The sequence below is a fragment of the Oncorhynchus clarkii genome, unplaced genomic scaffold (genome assembly GCF_045791955.1).
Source record: "Oncorhynchus clarkii lewisi isolate Uvic-CL-2024 unplaced genomic scaffold, UVic_Ocla_1.0 unplaced_contig_11932_pilon_pilon, whole genome shotgun sequence".
Taxonomy (NCBI): domain Eukaryota; kingdom Metazoa; phylum Chordata; class Actinopteri; order Salmoniformes; family Salmonidae; genus Oncorhynchus; species Oncorhynchus clarkii.
In genome coordinates, this window is record NW_027258456.1 from 37,501 (window position 1) to 51,293 (window position 13,793).

The window sequence follows — 13,793 nt, forward strand, 5'->3', positions numbered from 1 at the left end:
CCTCCGTGCAAACCCTCCATGGGAAGGCCCAGACCAGGGGCTCGCCTAAACCCAGTAAGCCCAGCAACACACCTCGGACCTGGGACACTATACAGAAGAGCTGCCCTCAGGAACCCAACAACACCCAGGTCTCACCGAATGACAGAGCTGGACCTGGCATAGCCACCCCTGTCCTGACTACGCCTATAAATAACCAATCAGAACCAGGGGGGAACACCACAGTGCAGGAAGACCCGCCCCCTGTCAAGGTGTCTGAGCTGAAGAAGAGATTTGAAGCTTGATGCAGGACTGTTTGAGTGGTGCAAAGCTCAGCCAATGATTCTGCAGTTTTCAAAGACTGAGGGACTTGATGAGTCAGAGAAGAAATTGGGATGGGAAGTGAAACTCAGGAACATGAAGCGCTCTGAATGTTGTAAGTAGAAATAGAATGAATAGAATTGACACAATCCCATATTCTAACCGACAGACAGTAATTCCGGTTCTACACCATACACTTCTATCTGAACATTCTGTAACGTCCTTATACAGGTCTATGATGTAATGCATAAGGCCAGAAGTTTTTCCCAGGGTGTATTCACTTGGACGCAAACGGAACCGAACGAAATATATTGCAATATTTCCAATAGAAACTCTCAATTTTGTAGGAAAATATTTTCCGTTTGGATTAAACGGTTACCATTGCAAAACGTTTTGATACAACTCTAAACATTTAGCTACATTGTGCGACTATTGAATATAAGTTGTGGAAAAAGTACCAAATTGTCATACTTGAGTAGAAGTAAAGATACATAAATAGAAAATGACTCAGGTAAAAGTGAAAATCACCCAGTAAAATACAACTTGAGTAAAAGTCTAAAAGTATTTGTTTTTAAATATTCTTAAGTATTAAAAGTCAATGTAATTGAAAAAAAATGTACTTAAGCATAAAAAGTAAAAGTACAAATAATTTAAAATTCCTTGTGTTAAGCAAACCAGACGGCACCATTTTCTGTTTTAAAATATATATATATTTACGGATAGCCAGGGGAACACTCAGACATCATTTACAAACGAAGCATTTGTGTTTAGCGAGTCGGCAAGATCCGGTAGTAGGGATGAACAAGGACGTCCTCTTGATAAGCGCGTGAATTGGACCATTTTCCTGTCAGAATGTAACAAGTACGTTTGGGTGTCAGGGAAAAAAAATGCACGGAGTAAAAAGTACATTATTTTCTTAAAGAATGTAGTGAAGTAAAAGTTGTCAAAAAATAGTAAAGTAATGTTTTGATACCAAAAAAAAACTTAAGTAGTACTTGAAAGTATTTTTTACTTAAGTACTTCACACCACTGATCATGTCACATGACATTCAGGAACCAGTTCTGTCCAATCCCTCTCTGATGTCGCTGGTTGTATTGTCTGTAGATGACCAGCAGGTGGAGCTTGTGGAACATGAACACATTAACTCAATGCACTGAATACACACTTGAAGATTTTTTTATTACGTCAAATATTCTTCTCCAGGATGATATTAAACTGAATAAATGGAAGTTTAATACTTTTTGAGAGGAGTTTTATTGTTCTCACATGGATAATATCATCAGAAGTGCATTAGAAATCATTCATAGTGTCTTTACCATTCTTCTCTTCATTTTCAAGATATAAAAAACACACACACTAATGCTTTATACACGGGATACACTTAAATCATAGTTTGTACACATGTAACAGTATAACTGCCATAATAGAGACATTTTGCATATAGAGGAACTTTTAAAATTCCCTTTTCTCTGATCAACAACTAGTCCACCTACAGGTAAACATGTCAACAACTAGTCCACCTACAGGTAAACAACTAGTCCACCTATAGGTAGACAACTAGTCCACCTACAGGTCAACAACTAGTCCACCTACAGGTCAACAACTAGCCCACCTACAGGTAAACATGTCAACAACTAGTCCACCTACAGGTACACATGTCAACAACTAGTCCACCTACAGGTAAACAACACACCCCTGACAGGGCATTCAGCATTCACCTGTGGACACACTGATGTCAACATCAGCACAGTTGGAGAAACTGGAGAGGACATGACACATCCACCAGGCATGTTCAGGCATATTTAACAAGACACTGCATCTACAGATAACTTTACACAACACATAACTACTAATAACCCATTCTGGCTTCATGTACAGGGTAGAGGAGAGTGAGGCAATGGTAGTGAGAGAGAGAGGGAGGAAAAGAGAGTTTGTGTGTGTGTGTAGCGTCCAGGCTAGAGTGCAGGTATCAGATGAGTCTCTCCTCCTTGGGCAGGGGCAGGCCTGGTCTCTCAGCCCCCCGTGGTCCTGTCTGTTTGCTCTCCTCCGCACTGGGCCGATACATTCCCTCCATCCTTCTCTTCTTCCTGATCACACAGCCCATCAGGACCAGGGCCAGGCACAGCAGTAAGGTCAGGCCTGGGACTAACACAGACCACAACCCCCACGGTGGCCTTGGTAACGACAACACCATTTTCATGACGACGGGCCCTGAGTCAGAGAGAGAGGAGGGGGATGAGAGAGAGAAGCCGGTACACAGGCAGACAGGTACACAGACCATAGGTAGACAGATGTCTCACTCACCTGAGGGTTAGAGGTGACACTGCTGGTCTCTGCTCTCACATCTGGACCAATGGGGACACAGCAGCTAGACTGACAGTGAGGGGTGCCTGTCTCTAGAGAGAGAGTGTTGGAGAGCATCCATGAGCCAGGCCAGATCAGTGAATTCAGCCCCTTTGAGGCAGTTTATCTGTCTGTCCAAGTCTACGGAACACATCAGCATAGAAACTATGGCTGTGTTCGAGAGCATCCAAACCGCAATGTGTCATGGGTAAATTCTGACCGATCTACAAATAATATTGAGTAGTTATTTGTGATCCAAGGTGATTTGTAGATCGGTCAGTCTCGACAGTCGGCTGCAATGTCAAACGGGTCCAGAGACAGTCTGAAGCAACGTCTCTAAACCTGGTCCAGAGACTAGAGGTCGACTGATTAATCGGAATGGTCGATTAATTGGGACCGATTTCAAGGTTTCATAACAAATCGGTAATCGGCATTTTTAGACGCCAATTATGACCGATTACATTACATTCCACGAGGAGCCTGCATGGCAGGCTGACCACCTGTTACGCGAGGGCAGCAAGGAGCCAAGGTAAGTTGCTAGCTAGCATTAAACTATCTTAACATAAAATCACTAGTTAACTACACATGGTTGATGATATTATTAGTTTATCTAGCTTGTCCTTCGTTGCATATAATCAATGCGGTGCCTGTTAATTTATCAATCGAATCACAGCCTACTTCGCCAAACGGGTGATGATTAACAAGAGCATTTGCGGGAAAAAAAGCACTGTCGTTGCACCAACGTACCGAACCATGAACATCAACGCCTTTCTTAAAATCAATACACAAGTACATTTTTTAAAACCTGCATATTTAGTTAATATTACCTGCTAACATGAATTTATTTTAATTAGGGAAATTGTGTCACTTCTCTTGCGTTCTGTGCAAGCAGAGTCAGGGTATATGCAGCAGTTTGGGCCGCCTGGCTCGTTGCGAACTGTGTGAAGACCATTTCTTCCTAACAAAGACCGTAATTAATTTGCCAGAATTGTACATAATTAAGACATAACATTGAAGGTTGTACAATGTAACAGCAATATTTACACTTAGGGATGCCACCCGTTAGATAAAATACGGAACGGTTCCTTATTTCACTGAAAGAATAAACGTTTTGTTTTCGAAATGATGGTTTCCGGATTTGACCATATAATGACCTAAAAGCTCGCATTTCTGCGTGTTTATTATATTATAATTAAGTGTATGATTTGATAGAGCAGTCTGACTGAGCGGTGGTAGGCAGCAGCAGGCTCGTAAGCGTTCATTCAAACAGCACTTTCCTGCATTTGCAAGCAGCCCTTCGCTGTGCTTCAAGCATTGCGCTGTTTATGACTTCAAGCCTATCAACTCCCAAGATTAGGCTGGCAAAACTAAAGTGTCTATAAGAACATCCAATAGTCAAAAGGTATATGAAATACAAATGGTATAGAGGGAAATAGTCCTATAATAACTACAACCTAAAACTTCTTAACTGGGAATATTGAAGACTCATGTTAAAAGGGACCACCAGCTTTCATATGTTCTCATGTTCTGAGCAAGGAACTTAAAACGTTAGCTTTCTTACATGGCACATATTGCACTTTTACTTTCTTCTCCAACACTTTGTTTTTGCATTATTTAAACCAAATTGAACATGTTTCATTATTTATTTGAGACTAAATTGATTTTATTTATGTATTATATTAAGTTAAAATAAGTGTTAATTCAGTATTGTTGTAATTGTCTTCATTATATATATATATATATATATATATATATATATATATATAAACATCGGTATTGGCTTTTTGTGTCTCTAAACCGGGTCCAGAGACAGTCTGAAACAGAGTCTCTCATCCGGCTCCCAAATGGAACCATATTCCTTTTACACTTGACTACTATTGACCAGGGCCCATAGTCCACGAGATAAGGGTCAGTGTGTACATAATAGGGTGTGGACCCACGTCAACAGTAGTAGACTACAAATAATAATACGGGTGCCATTTGGGACACAGCCCCCGTCAGAGATGAAACAGCACAAACCCAGGGTTGGAGAGTCTGAACATTCCTAGCGGTGAGATCGTTAATGATATACTCTGGGTAAACAATAGTACACGGATCAACACTACACTGAAACCACGAGTTGCACAACATACAGGAAACGCAACGTATTGACTTTACTGTCCAAACAACCATTCCTAAACAACCACCGTGTGACTAGAATCCGAATACGGAATAATGAAAGACATTTGAATATTGAAGCGCTCATATTATCAAGTTGAATCAACTAATAAACGCTAGGACTAGACCCATTTAAAAAACGACCGATTATTGATGCTTTATTTTAAAATCTGCTCAAATTGCAAATTACCATTCCATTGTGCCTGTCAAAGTAACTATTATAACTAAACAAATATTTGAATTCAGAGCGAAACCCAGCCACATACACACGTCATTTCAAAGCGCCGATAGAAGGAATGTCTGCCCAGCTGTTGGAATGCGACCGAGCCCGCTACACCTGTTTTCAGGTGCATCAATTCTAACGCGTTGCTGTTACAAAGAAATAAAACCAACCCAAAACGGTCTAAAACACGGCTTTCAGCATTCGAAGCCTATCAAGCTAAGGTTCCACTGCTAAAACTAGCCTCGGCCTACTTTAACTACTTGTCAATAACACCTCTGCCGACACTATCAAGTCTGCACTACTATACGGACCTATCAAACAACACAGGCGATTGTTTAATTTAGGTGTTTTCCATGGACTTACCTGTTGATTACAATGAGCTATTTTCCGAAGTCAAGGGGCGGGTATGAAACAGTAGTCCTCTTGCTGTAGACTAACGATGTCCTAGGGCTACTTAGGAGATTTCTCGACGATCTTTAAAACTCCATTCACACGGTGCCAGCCCGGTAACTTCTCTACCACGCTCACCATAGCGTACCTGTCCATATGCAGATGAGGACAGTTGTCACATGTACCGCAAGAGCCAATCAGTACCTAGGACTACTACCAAACGATCGCCTTTCTGTCTCTGTTTCACTCGCTCATACACACACACCGTTGTGGAGAATACAAAAAACAGGCCTTCTGTAGTCTACATCTTTAGCAAATAGTGTAAAACAGTGTCAGGGGGCTCTGGTCAAACGTAGTGAATTGTCTAAGTAATAGGGCGTTGACTAAAGGTAGACACCGTCTGTGAGTTCTATGCGGTTGCATAACTCATTGTAGCCTAATACAGAGCTATGGACTGGAGAGGAGTTTTAACATTTAGGATTCGGAATATACTCTGTTAGAAACTGACCAGTCAATTCTGTACACAGTGACTGTCTGCCTATTCAGCTGTATGTATTGTTATGAAACAGGCAGGGAGTGGCGGCTCGGACAGTCCATGTTCTGGCCCCAAGCCCAGCGCGCCATCGATTGTGCAACAAAAGTCTGCTCAAGTGGCAGAGTCGATATCAGCGTATATAAACCAGGGTTGCTACAATATACACACAGACAGGGGAGAGCGGCTCGGCCGAGACAGAGCAAATGGAACGGTATCAGACACCTGGAAACCATGTAATTTGATACCGTTCCACTTATTCCTCTCCAGCCATTACCGCCAGCCCGTTCTCCCCGATTAAGGTGCCACCAGCCCCCTGTGACACACACTCACAAAATATGGTCTTTATTTAAGTCACAATCCTGAGTTTGTGTTTCAGCAGAGTGCAACATCATCAGCAATATACATTAATCACATGGAAAGTTTATCTCTCCTCAACTCATTGTTTAGTTATTTTGTTAATTGTGCAGCGTTTATGCTGCTAGTACTGGAGGCCTACTTTCTGCAAAATCTTAATCTGAACAATTCCCTCCCGTCACTAGATGGCAGTGAAAAGTTTATTGTTCAACCATCCTCAGTTCTACAGCCGGAAGAGAGAAGAAGAAACGCTGCTGGATTTCGTGACGTTCCGAGAACCATTTCCGAACACACTGGCGGGAGTGTGAATGTTATCCTCTAGCTACAAAATAACCGAGAACTTCAAACAAAACACCTGCCAAAGCAAGCTTTTGTTTAATTTATTTTGAAAAAGAATCTAGCGCCAAGCAGGTGTTATATTGCAAGCAATTGAAATTGACTAAGTTTGCAGGAGAGAAGACGGTAACAACCATCAGAAGACGCCACACACGTATCTTTAGTCAAAGAGACTGAATTGTTTAACGTTGGCTAGTTTATTATTTTCCGTCCTGCCTTTATCTGCAACGTTAAGGGAGATAAACGAGCTAAATTCGATTAATTTTCAAATTATTCATCTGCTACGCTTTCAAGACTACTAAAAATAAATGGCTAAAGTTCAAGTGTTGAATGTCGCTGTGTTGGACAACCCAAGTCCTTTTGGGAATCCGTTTCAGTTCGAGATTACGTTCGAGTGCATGGAGGATTTACCGGAGGGTGAGTGGTGACGTTATTCAGTTGCTAACTTATTTTTTTTGGTCAAATCTAGCAAACGTATGTAGATTACTAACTATAGTATTATTGTGTAATTATAATGTAGCTAACCGTTGCCTTTTAGGTGCAACAACAGTTTGCTTACATGTCAATTTCAATTAACTTTACACGTATATGTTAATAGCTAACTACTTAGATCAATTCAAATATGTTGGTATTGTTTGAGTAAATTAGCTATTTGTGTTGACACTGCATCAGAATTTGGCGCCCGCGCGTATTGTTCACGTTTCCGGTCCTTCTCTGACGTCTGGGTGGCCTCGAGCCGATTGGTGCGTTAAGTGATTACATTATCAGACCGTGGAACTATTTACGAATAAATTGCGGGAAAAACGTATCTCTTCTCCTAGGTTATTTTTATAACCGATAAATAGCTATTTCCACTAATGAGGAGAAACCTATCCTTCCCGCATTAAAGTGGAGGTGGTGGGACCACACTTAATGAGTGGTTGTTTCTGAAATAGCAGCCTATTCTCTTTATATAGTGAGCTTTATGGGACCTGGTCAGAAATAGTGCACTAGTGAATAAATGGGTTTTAAAGTAAACTTCCTAAATTAAAATCTAATTGTATTTGTCACATCTGCCCAATACAACATGGTGACCCGGGCTCGGAACGTTGCGTGACCCGGGCTCGGAACGTTGCGTGACCCGGGCTCGGAACGTTGCGTGACCCGGGCTCGGAACGTTGTGTGACCCGGGCTCGGAACATTGGGTTCTTTTCTTCCCAGCAACACCTTTAGGTCTCCCTTCCAGGTAATCTCCTGGATGTTTAGACTGTTGGGGCTTTTAAAGCCTTCAGACTCCTCATTTTTGGCTTATCTACCCTTCCTCCAAGACTTTGATTGTTGATTTTATGATATGGTTATATATATATATATATATATAATACACTTATTTGTATGCATTTTTGTATAATGAAAAGCATTTAACCATTTAATTAAATTTATTATTAGACTTACTTATGGGCCATTTCCCAGCAATGCAGTTAAAAAGTAAGAACAATTTCCAAAAAAGGAAACAGTAGCACAATTAAATATAACATAACAAGACTATACACTAGGAGTATCAGTACCGAGTCAATGTACAGGGTTATAAGGTAATTTAGGTCATATGTACATGTAGATAGGGGTAAAAGTGACAAAGCAATTAGAATAGATAATAAACAGAGTGTGTGTGTGTGTGTGTGTATTGGAGTGTCAGTGTAGCGTGTGTATTGGAGTGTCAGTGTAGCGTGTGTATTGGAGTGTCAGTGTAGCGTGTGTATTGGAGTGTCAGTGTAGCGTGTGTATTGGAGTGTCAGTGTAGCGTGTGTATTGGAGTGTCAGTGTAGCGTGTGTATTGGAGTGTCAGTGTAGCGTGTGTATTGGAGTGTCAGTGTAGCGTGTGTGTTGGAGTGTCAGTGTAGCGTGTGTGTTGGAGTGTCAGTTTAGCGTGTGTGTTGGAGTGTCAGTGTAGCGTGTGTGTTGGAGTGTCAGTTTAGCGTGTGTGTTGGAGTGTCAGTGTAGCGTGTGTGTTGGAGTGTCAGTGTAGCGTGTGTGTTGGAGTGTCAGTGTAGCGTGTGTGTTGGAGTGTCAGTGTAGCGTGTGTGTTGGAGTGTCAGTGTAGCGTGTGTATTGGAGTGTCAGTGTAGCGTGTGTATTGGAGTGTCAGTGTAGCGTGTGTATTGGAGTGTCAGTGTAGCGTGTATTGGAGTGTCAGTGTAGTGTGTATTGGGGTGTCAGTGTAGTGTGTGTATTGGAGTGTCAGTGTAGTGTGTGTGTTGGTAGAGTCCATTGAGTGTGCATAGAGCCGGTGTAAGAGTCTGTTTCCATTAAAAAGGGAGTGAATGTAAATATTCAGGGTAGCCATCTGATTAATTGTTCAGCAATCTTATTGCTCAGGGGTAGAAGCTGTTAAGGTGCCTTTTGGATCTAGACTTGGCGCTCCGGTACCACTTGCCATGCGGTAGCAGAGAGAACTGGGTGGCTGGAGTCTTTGACAATTTTTAGGGCCTTTGACACCGCCTGGTATAGTAGGGGCGGCAGGGTAGCCTAGTGGTTAGAGCGTTGGGCGAAAGGTTGCAAGTTCAAATTCCCGAACTGACAAGGTACAAATCTGTCGTTCTCCCCTGACTTGCCTAGTTAAATAAAGGTTAAATAAATAGAGGTCCTGGATGGCAGTGAATTCGGCCCCAGTGATGTACTGCGCCACACGCACCACCCTCTGGAGCGCCTTGCGGCCGGATGCCAAGCAGCTGCCGTACCAAGCGGAGACGCAGCCAGTCAAGATGCTCTCAATGGTGCAGCTGTAGAACATTTAGAGGATCTGAGGACCCATGCCAAATCTCTTCAGCGTCCTGAGGGGGAAGTGGCTTTGTCGTGCCCTCTTCACAACTGTGTTGGTGTGTTTGGACCATGATAGGTCCTTAGTGATGTGGACACAGAGGAACTTGAAGCGTTTCCTGTAGTCCACAATCATCTCCTTTGTCTTGCTGACGTTGAGGGAGAGGTTGTTGTCCTGGCACCACACTGCCAGGTCTTTAACCTCCTCTCTATAGGTCGTCTCGTCGTTGGTGTCAGGCCTACCACCGTCGTGTCGCTGGGAAACTTAATGATGGTGTTGGGAGTCGTGTAAGGTCATGGGTGAACAGGGAGTACAGGAGGGGACTGAGCACGCACCCCTGAGGGGCCCCCGTGTTGAGGATCAGCGTGGCAAATGTGTTGTTACCTACCCTCACCACCGTCAGGAAGTCCAGTTGCAGAGGGAGATGTTTAGTCCCAGGGTCCTTAGCTTAGTGATGAGCTTTGAGGGCACTATGTTGTTGAACACTGAGCTGTAGTCAATGAATAGCATTCTCACATAGGTGTTCCTTTTGTCCAGGTGGGAAAGGGGAATGTAGAGTGTGATAGAGATTGCATCATCTGTGGCTCTGTTGGGGCGGTATGTGAATTGGAGTCGGTCCAGGGTGTCTGGCATGATGGTGTTGATGTGAGCCATGACCAGTTTTTTTTTAAAAGCACTTCATGGCTACAGCTGTGGGTGCTACGGGGCGGTAGTCATTTATGCAGGTTACCTTAGTCCCTGTTCCCTAGAACACTATGGTGGTCTGCTTGAAACATGTATTACAGACTGGGTCAGGGAAGTTAATCTGTGTGTGTGTGTGTGTGTGTTTAGACCTGGAGTGGAAGATCATCTATGTGGGCTCAGCAGAGAGTGAGGAGTATGATCAGACTCTGGACTCAGTTCTGGTCGGACCGGTACCAGCAGGCAGACACATGTTCGTGTTCCAGGTGAGAGACACACTGAGTGACTGACACACGCACGCACCCCTCCCTCTATCTCTTCCTCCTCCTCCCACTTCTCCTTCCTCTCATCATCAGATCATCTCTTTATGTTCCTACCTTCTTCCCACCCTCTTCTTCTCCTCCCTTTCTCCTTCTCATCACCCCATCTCTCTTTCTCCTCCAGGCGGATGCCCCCAACACCGGGCTGATTCCTGAGAGTGATGCTGTGGGGGTAACCGTGGCGCTCATCACCTGCACCTACAACGGACAGGAGTTCATCCGTATCGGTTACTATGTCAACAATGAATACACCGACCCAGAGCTCAGAGAGAACCCACCGGTCAAACCAGACTACACACAGGTAATACACACACCAGACTACACACAGGTAATACACACACCAGACTACACACAGGTAATACACACACCAGACTACACACAGGTAATACACACACCAGACTACACACAGGTAATACACACACCAGACTACACACAGGTAATACACACACCAGACTACACACACACCAGACTACACACAGGTAACTCACACTGATACACACACACACCAGACTACACACAGGTAACTCACACTGATACACACAGGTAACTCACACTGATACACACACACACCAGACTACATACAGGTAACTCACACTGATACACACACACACCAGACTACACACAGGGAACTCACACTGATACACACAGGTAACTAACACTGATACACACAGGTAACTAACACTGATACACACAGGTAACTCACACTGATACACACACACCAGACTACACACAGGTAACTCACACTGATACACACACACACCAGACTACACACAGGTAACTCACACTGATACACACAGGTAACTCACACTGATACACACACACACCAGACTACATACAGGTAACTCACACTGATACACACACACACCAGACTACACACAGGGAACTCACACTGATACACACAGGTAACTAACACTGATACACACAGGTAACTAACACTGATACACACAGGTAACTCACACTGATACACACACACCAGACTGCACACAGGTAACTCACACTGATACACACACACACACCAGACTGCACATAGGTAATACACACTAATATACACACCAGACTACACACAGGTAATACGCACTAATACACACACACATACACACACACACCAGACTGCACATAGGTAATACACACTAATATACACACCAGACTACACACAGGTAATACGCACACACACACACACACACACACACCAGACTATACACAGGTTATACACACTAATACACAGACACACACACCAGACTGCACATAGGTAATATACACACCAGACTACACACAGGTAATACACACACACACACACACACCAGACTACACACAGGTAATACGCACTAATACACACACACACCAGACTATACACAGGTTATACACACTAATACACACACACACACACACCAGACTATACACAGGTAATACACACGATGATACACACACCAAAAAAATCACAAAACATAAAAATCATTGTGATGCAAAACAGATTGTTGTAAAGGAATCGACTTCTTGTGAAGGATTCTCACCACAGTTTGAAATCTGAAGTAGACTCTTTGGACTCCCAGCCTTAATTCTGAACCATAACCCTCCCCTCCTCCTCCTCCAGCTGCAGAGGAACATCCTAGCCTCTAACCCCCGTGTGACCCGGTTCCATATCAACTGGGACGGCTGTTCAGACAAGATGGAGGACAGTGAGAACGTAGACCCCTCCCCCAACAGCAGCAGTAGCAGCAGCATGGTGCCCTCCTCCTGTTTAGCTGGCAAGGCGTTACCTGTAGGACTGATGTCTGGTAACTCGATGGACTGTCTGTAGAACACAGCCACCCCTCCAGCATTGCCTTGCCACGTTCTACTCCAGCAGTCGCCAGCAGTCTTTGACAGGAAGGTTGAGTCACTTATTATAAACCAGCTGAACTGTAGGGTGTACGGTCTCCCTCCTTCACACAGCAACACCTCCCTCTGTCTCCACTGGCACTGGCACCCTATTCCCTCCATAGTGCACTACTTTTTTAAACAGGACCCTCTGCTCCAATGTAGTGCACTATCACAGAACAGGGTGCAATGTCAGACTCCTGATCCAAACAGTCCTGTTGTGTGTCTTCTTGTTTTAAAACCTAACTTCACACCTGGACTGGTTTCCATAGCAACACAGCTAAAGCTCAGGCCCTGCTTCAATACTGTAGAAATGCGTCCCTGTTTCCTTGAGGTGAGCAGGGTACCTTGAAGTGATTTGTATCAGTGGCAACAAGGTGACCACACTATTACTTCCACCTGTCCAACCAATCCCCGATCTGGGATTACTTCCACCTGTCCAACCAATCCCCGATCTGGGATTACTTCCACCTGTCCAACCAATCCCTGATCTGGGATTACTTCCACCTGTCCATCCAATCCCCGATCTGCGATTACTTCCACCTGTCCAACCAATCCCCGGTCTGGGATTACTTCCACCTGTCCAACCAATCCCCGGTCTGCGATTACTTCCACCTGTACAACCAATCCCCGATCTGGGATTACTTCCACCTGTCCAACCAATCCCCGGTCTGGGATTACTTCCACCTGTCCAACCAATCCCCGATCTGGGATTACTTCCACCTGTCCAACCAATCCCCGGTCTGCGATTACTTCCACCTGTCCAACCAATCCCCGATCTGGGATTACTTCCAGGAAGGTAGGCCTCTAGAGGGAGACTGAGTTGTCTCTAGGAAAAAGCCTCACCCTACAGGGTGACTCCAGGACTGTTCATGCCAGGCCTCAATTCCATTTCAATTCAGGAAGTACTCTGTAACTGCACTTCAAATCAAGGCTTTTCAATGAAGAATGTAGAATTGGATGTAGAATTTAAAAGGACTTGATCCCGAACCTGGTCTGTGTCCAAAATGTCAGTCTGTTCCCTACATAGTGCACTACTTTTGACTAGAGTTGTCCGGGGCCCATAGGGCTGTTGTCAAAAGTAGGGCACTATGTAGGGGATAGGGTACCATTTGGGAGGGAACATGTGTTGTTGTAGTTGGGGGAGGGGTTTGTTTATGTCAGTCATGTGACTGTTGTTACTTTACTGTATATACCTTTGATTCATTAGCACTTAAGAGATGTCATGTTTTTTTTTATTTTATTTTGCATTGTAATATTTGTAACAATGAAAGTAATAATAATAAACATTTGTTGTTTTTAAAAGGTGTGTGTGTGTAGTGAGTGTAGTGTCAATGCTGTGTTATGTTTTCAACTGGAGAGGTTACATCACTGAGAAGGTGAGTGTGGCGAGAAGCAGAGGGGAGATGAGAAGGGGGGTGAGGGGTGGAGAAGGGAGGCTTGCTAGAAGCTGTGAGCCTGACTGCTTCTCTCTCACTGTTTCATTCATAAAATGCAGCAGGAGG

At 43.8% G+C, this 13,793-nt stretch overlaps 2 protein-coding genes across 3 annotated transcripts in view; both read left to right on the forward strand.

The window, feature by feature from the left end:
- The window catches only part of LOC139396965 (DENN domain-containing protein 1B-like), a 30,100-nt gene extending 28,560 nt beyond the window's left edge, over window positions 1–1,540 (forward strand). For both annotated transcript variants that reach the window (XM_071143901.1, XM_071143900.1), the window contains one exon: window positions 1–1,540. This exon is cut by the window's left edge and continues 835 nt beyond it. In XM_071143901.1, the coding sequence (XP_071000002.1) occupies window positions 1–281 (281 nt within the window). In that variant the 3' untranslated portion in view covers window positions 282–1,540.
- Window positions 1,541–6,573: 5,033 nt separating this feature from the next.
- LOC139396964 (histone chaperone asf1b-B-like) lies at window positions 6,574–13,593 on the forward strand. Its single transcript, XM_071143899.1, has 4 exons — window positions 6,574–7,053; window positions 10,262–10,377; window positions 10,556–10,732; window positions 12,023–13,593. Exons 1-4 carry the CDS (start codon window positions 6,945–6,947, stop codon window positions 12,227–12,229), a joined length of 609 nt encoding a protein of 202 aa, XP_071000000.1. The 5' UTR covers window positions 6,574–6,944; the 3' UTR covers window positions 12,230–13,593.
- Window positions 13,594–13,793: the final 200 nt, after the last annotated feature.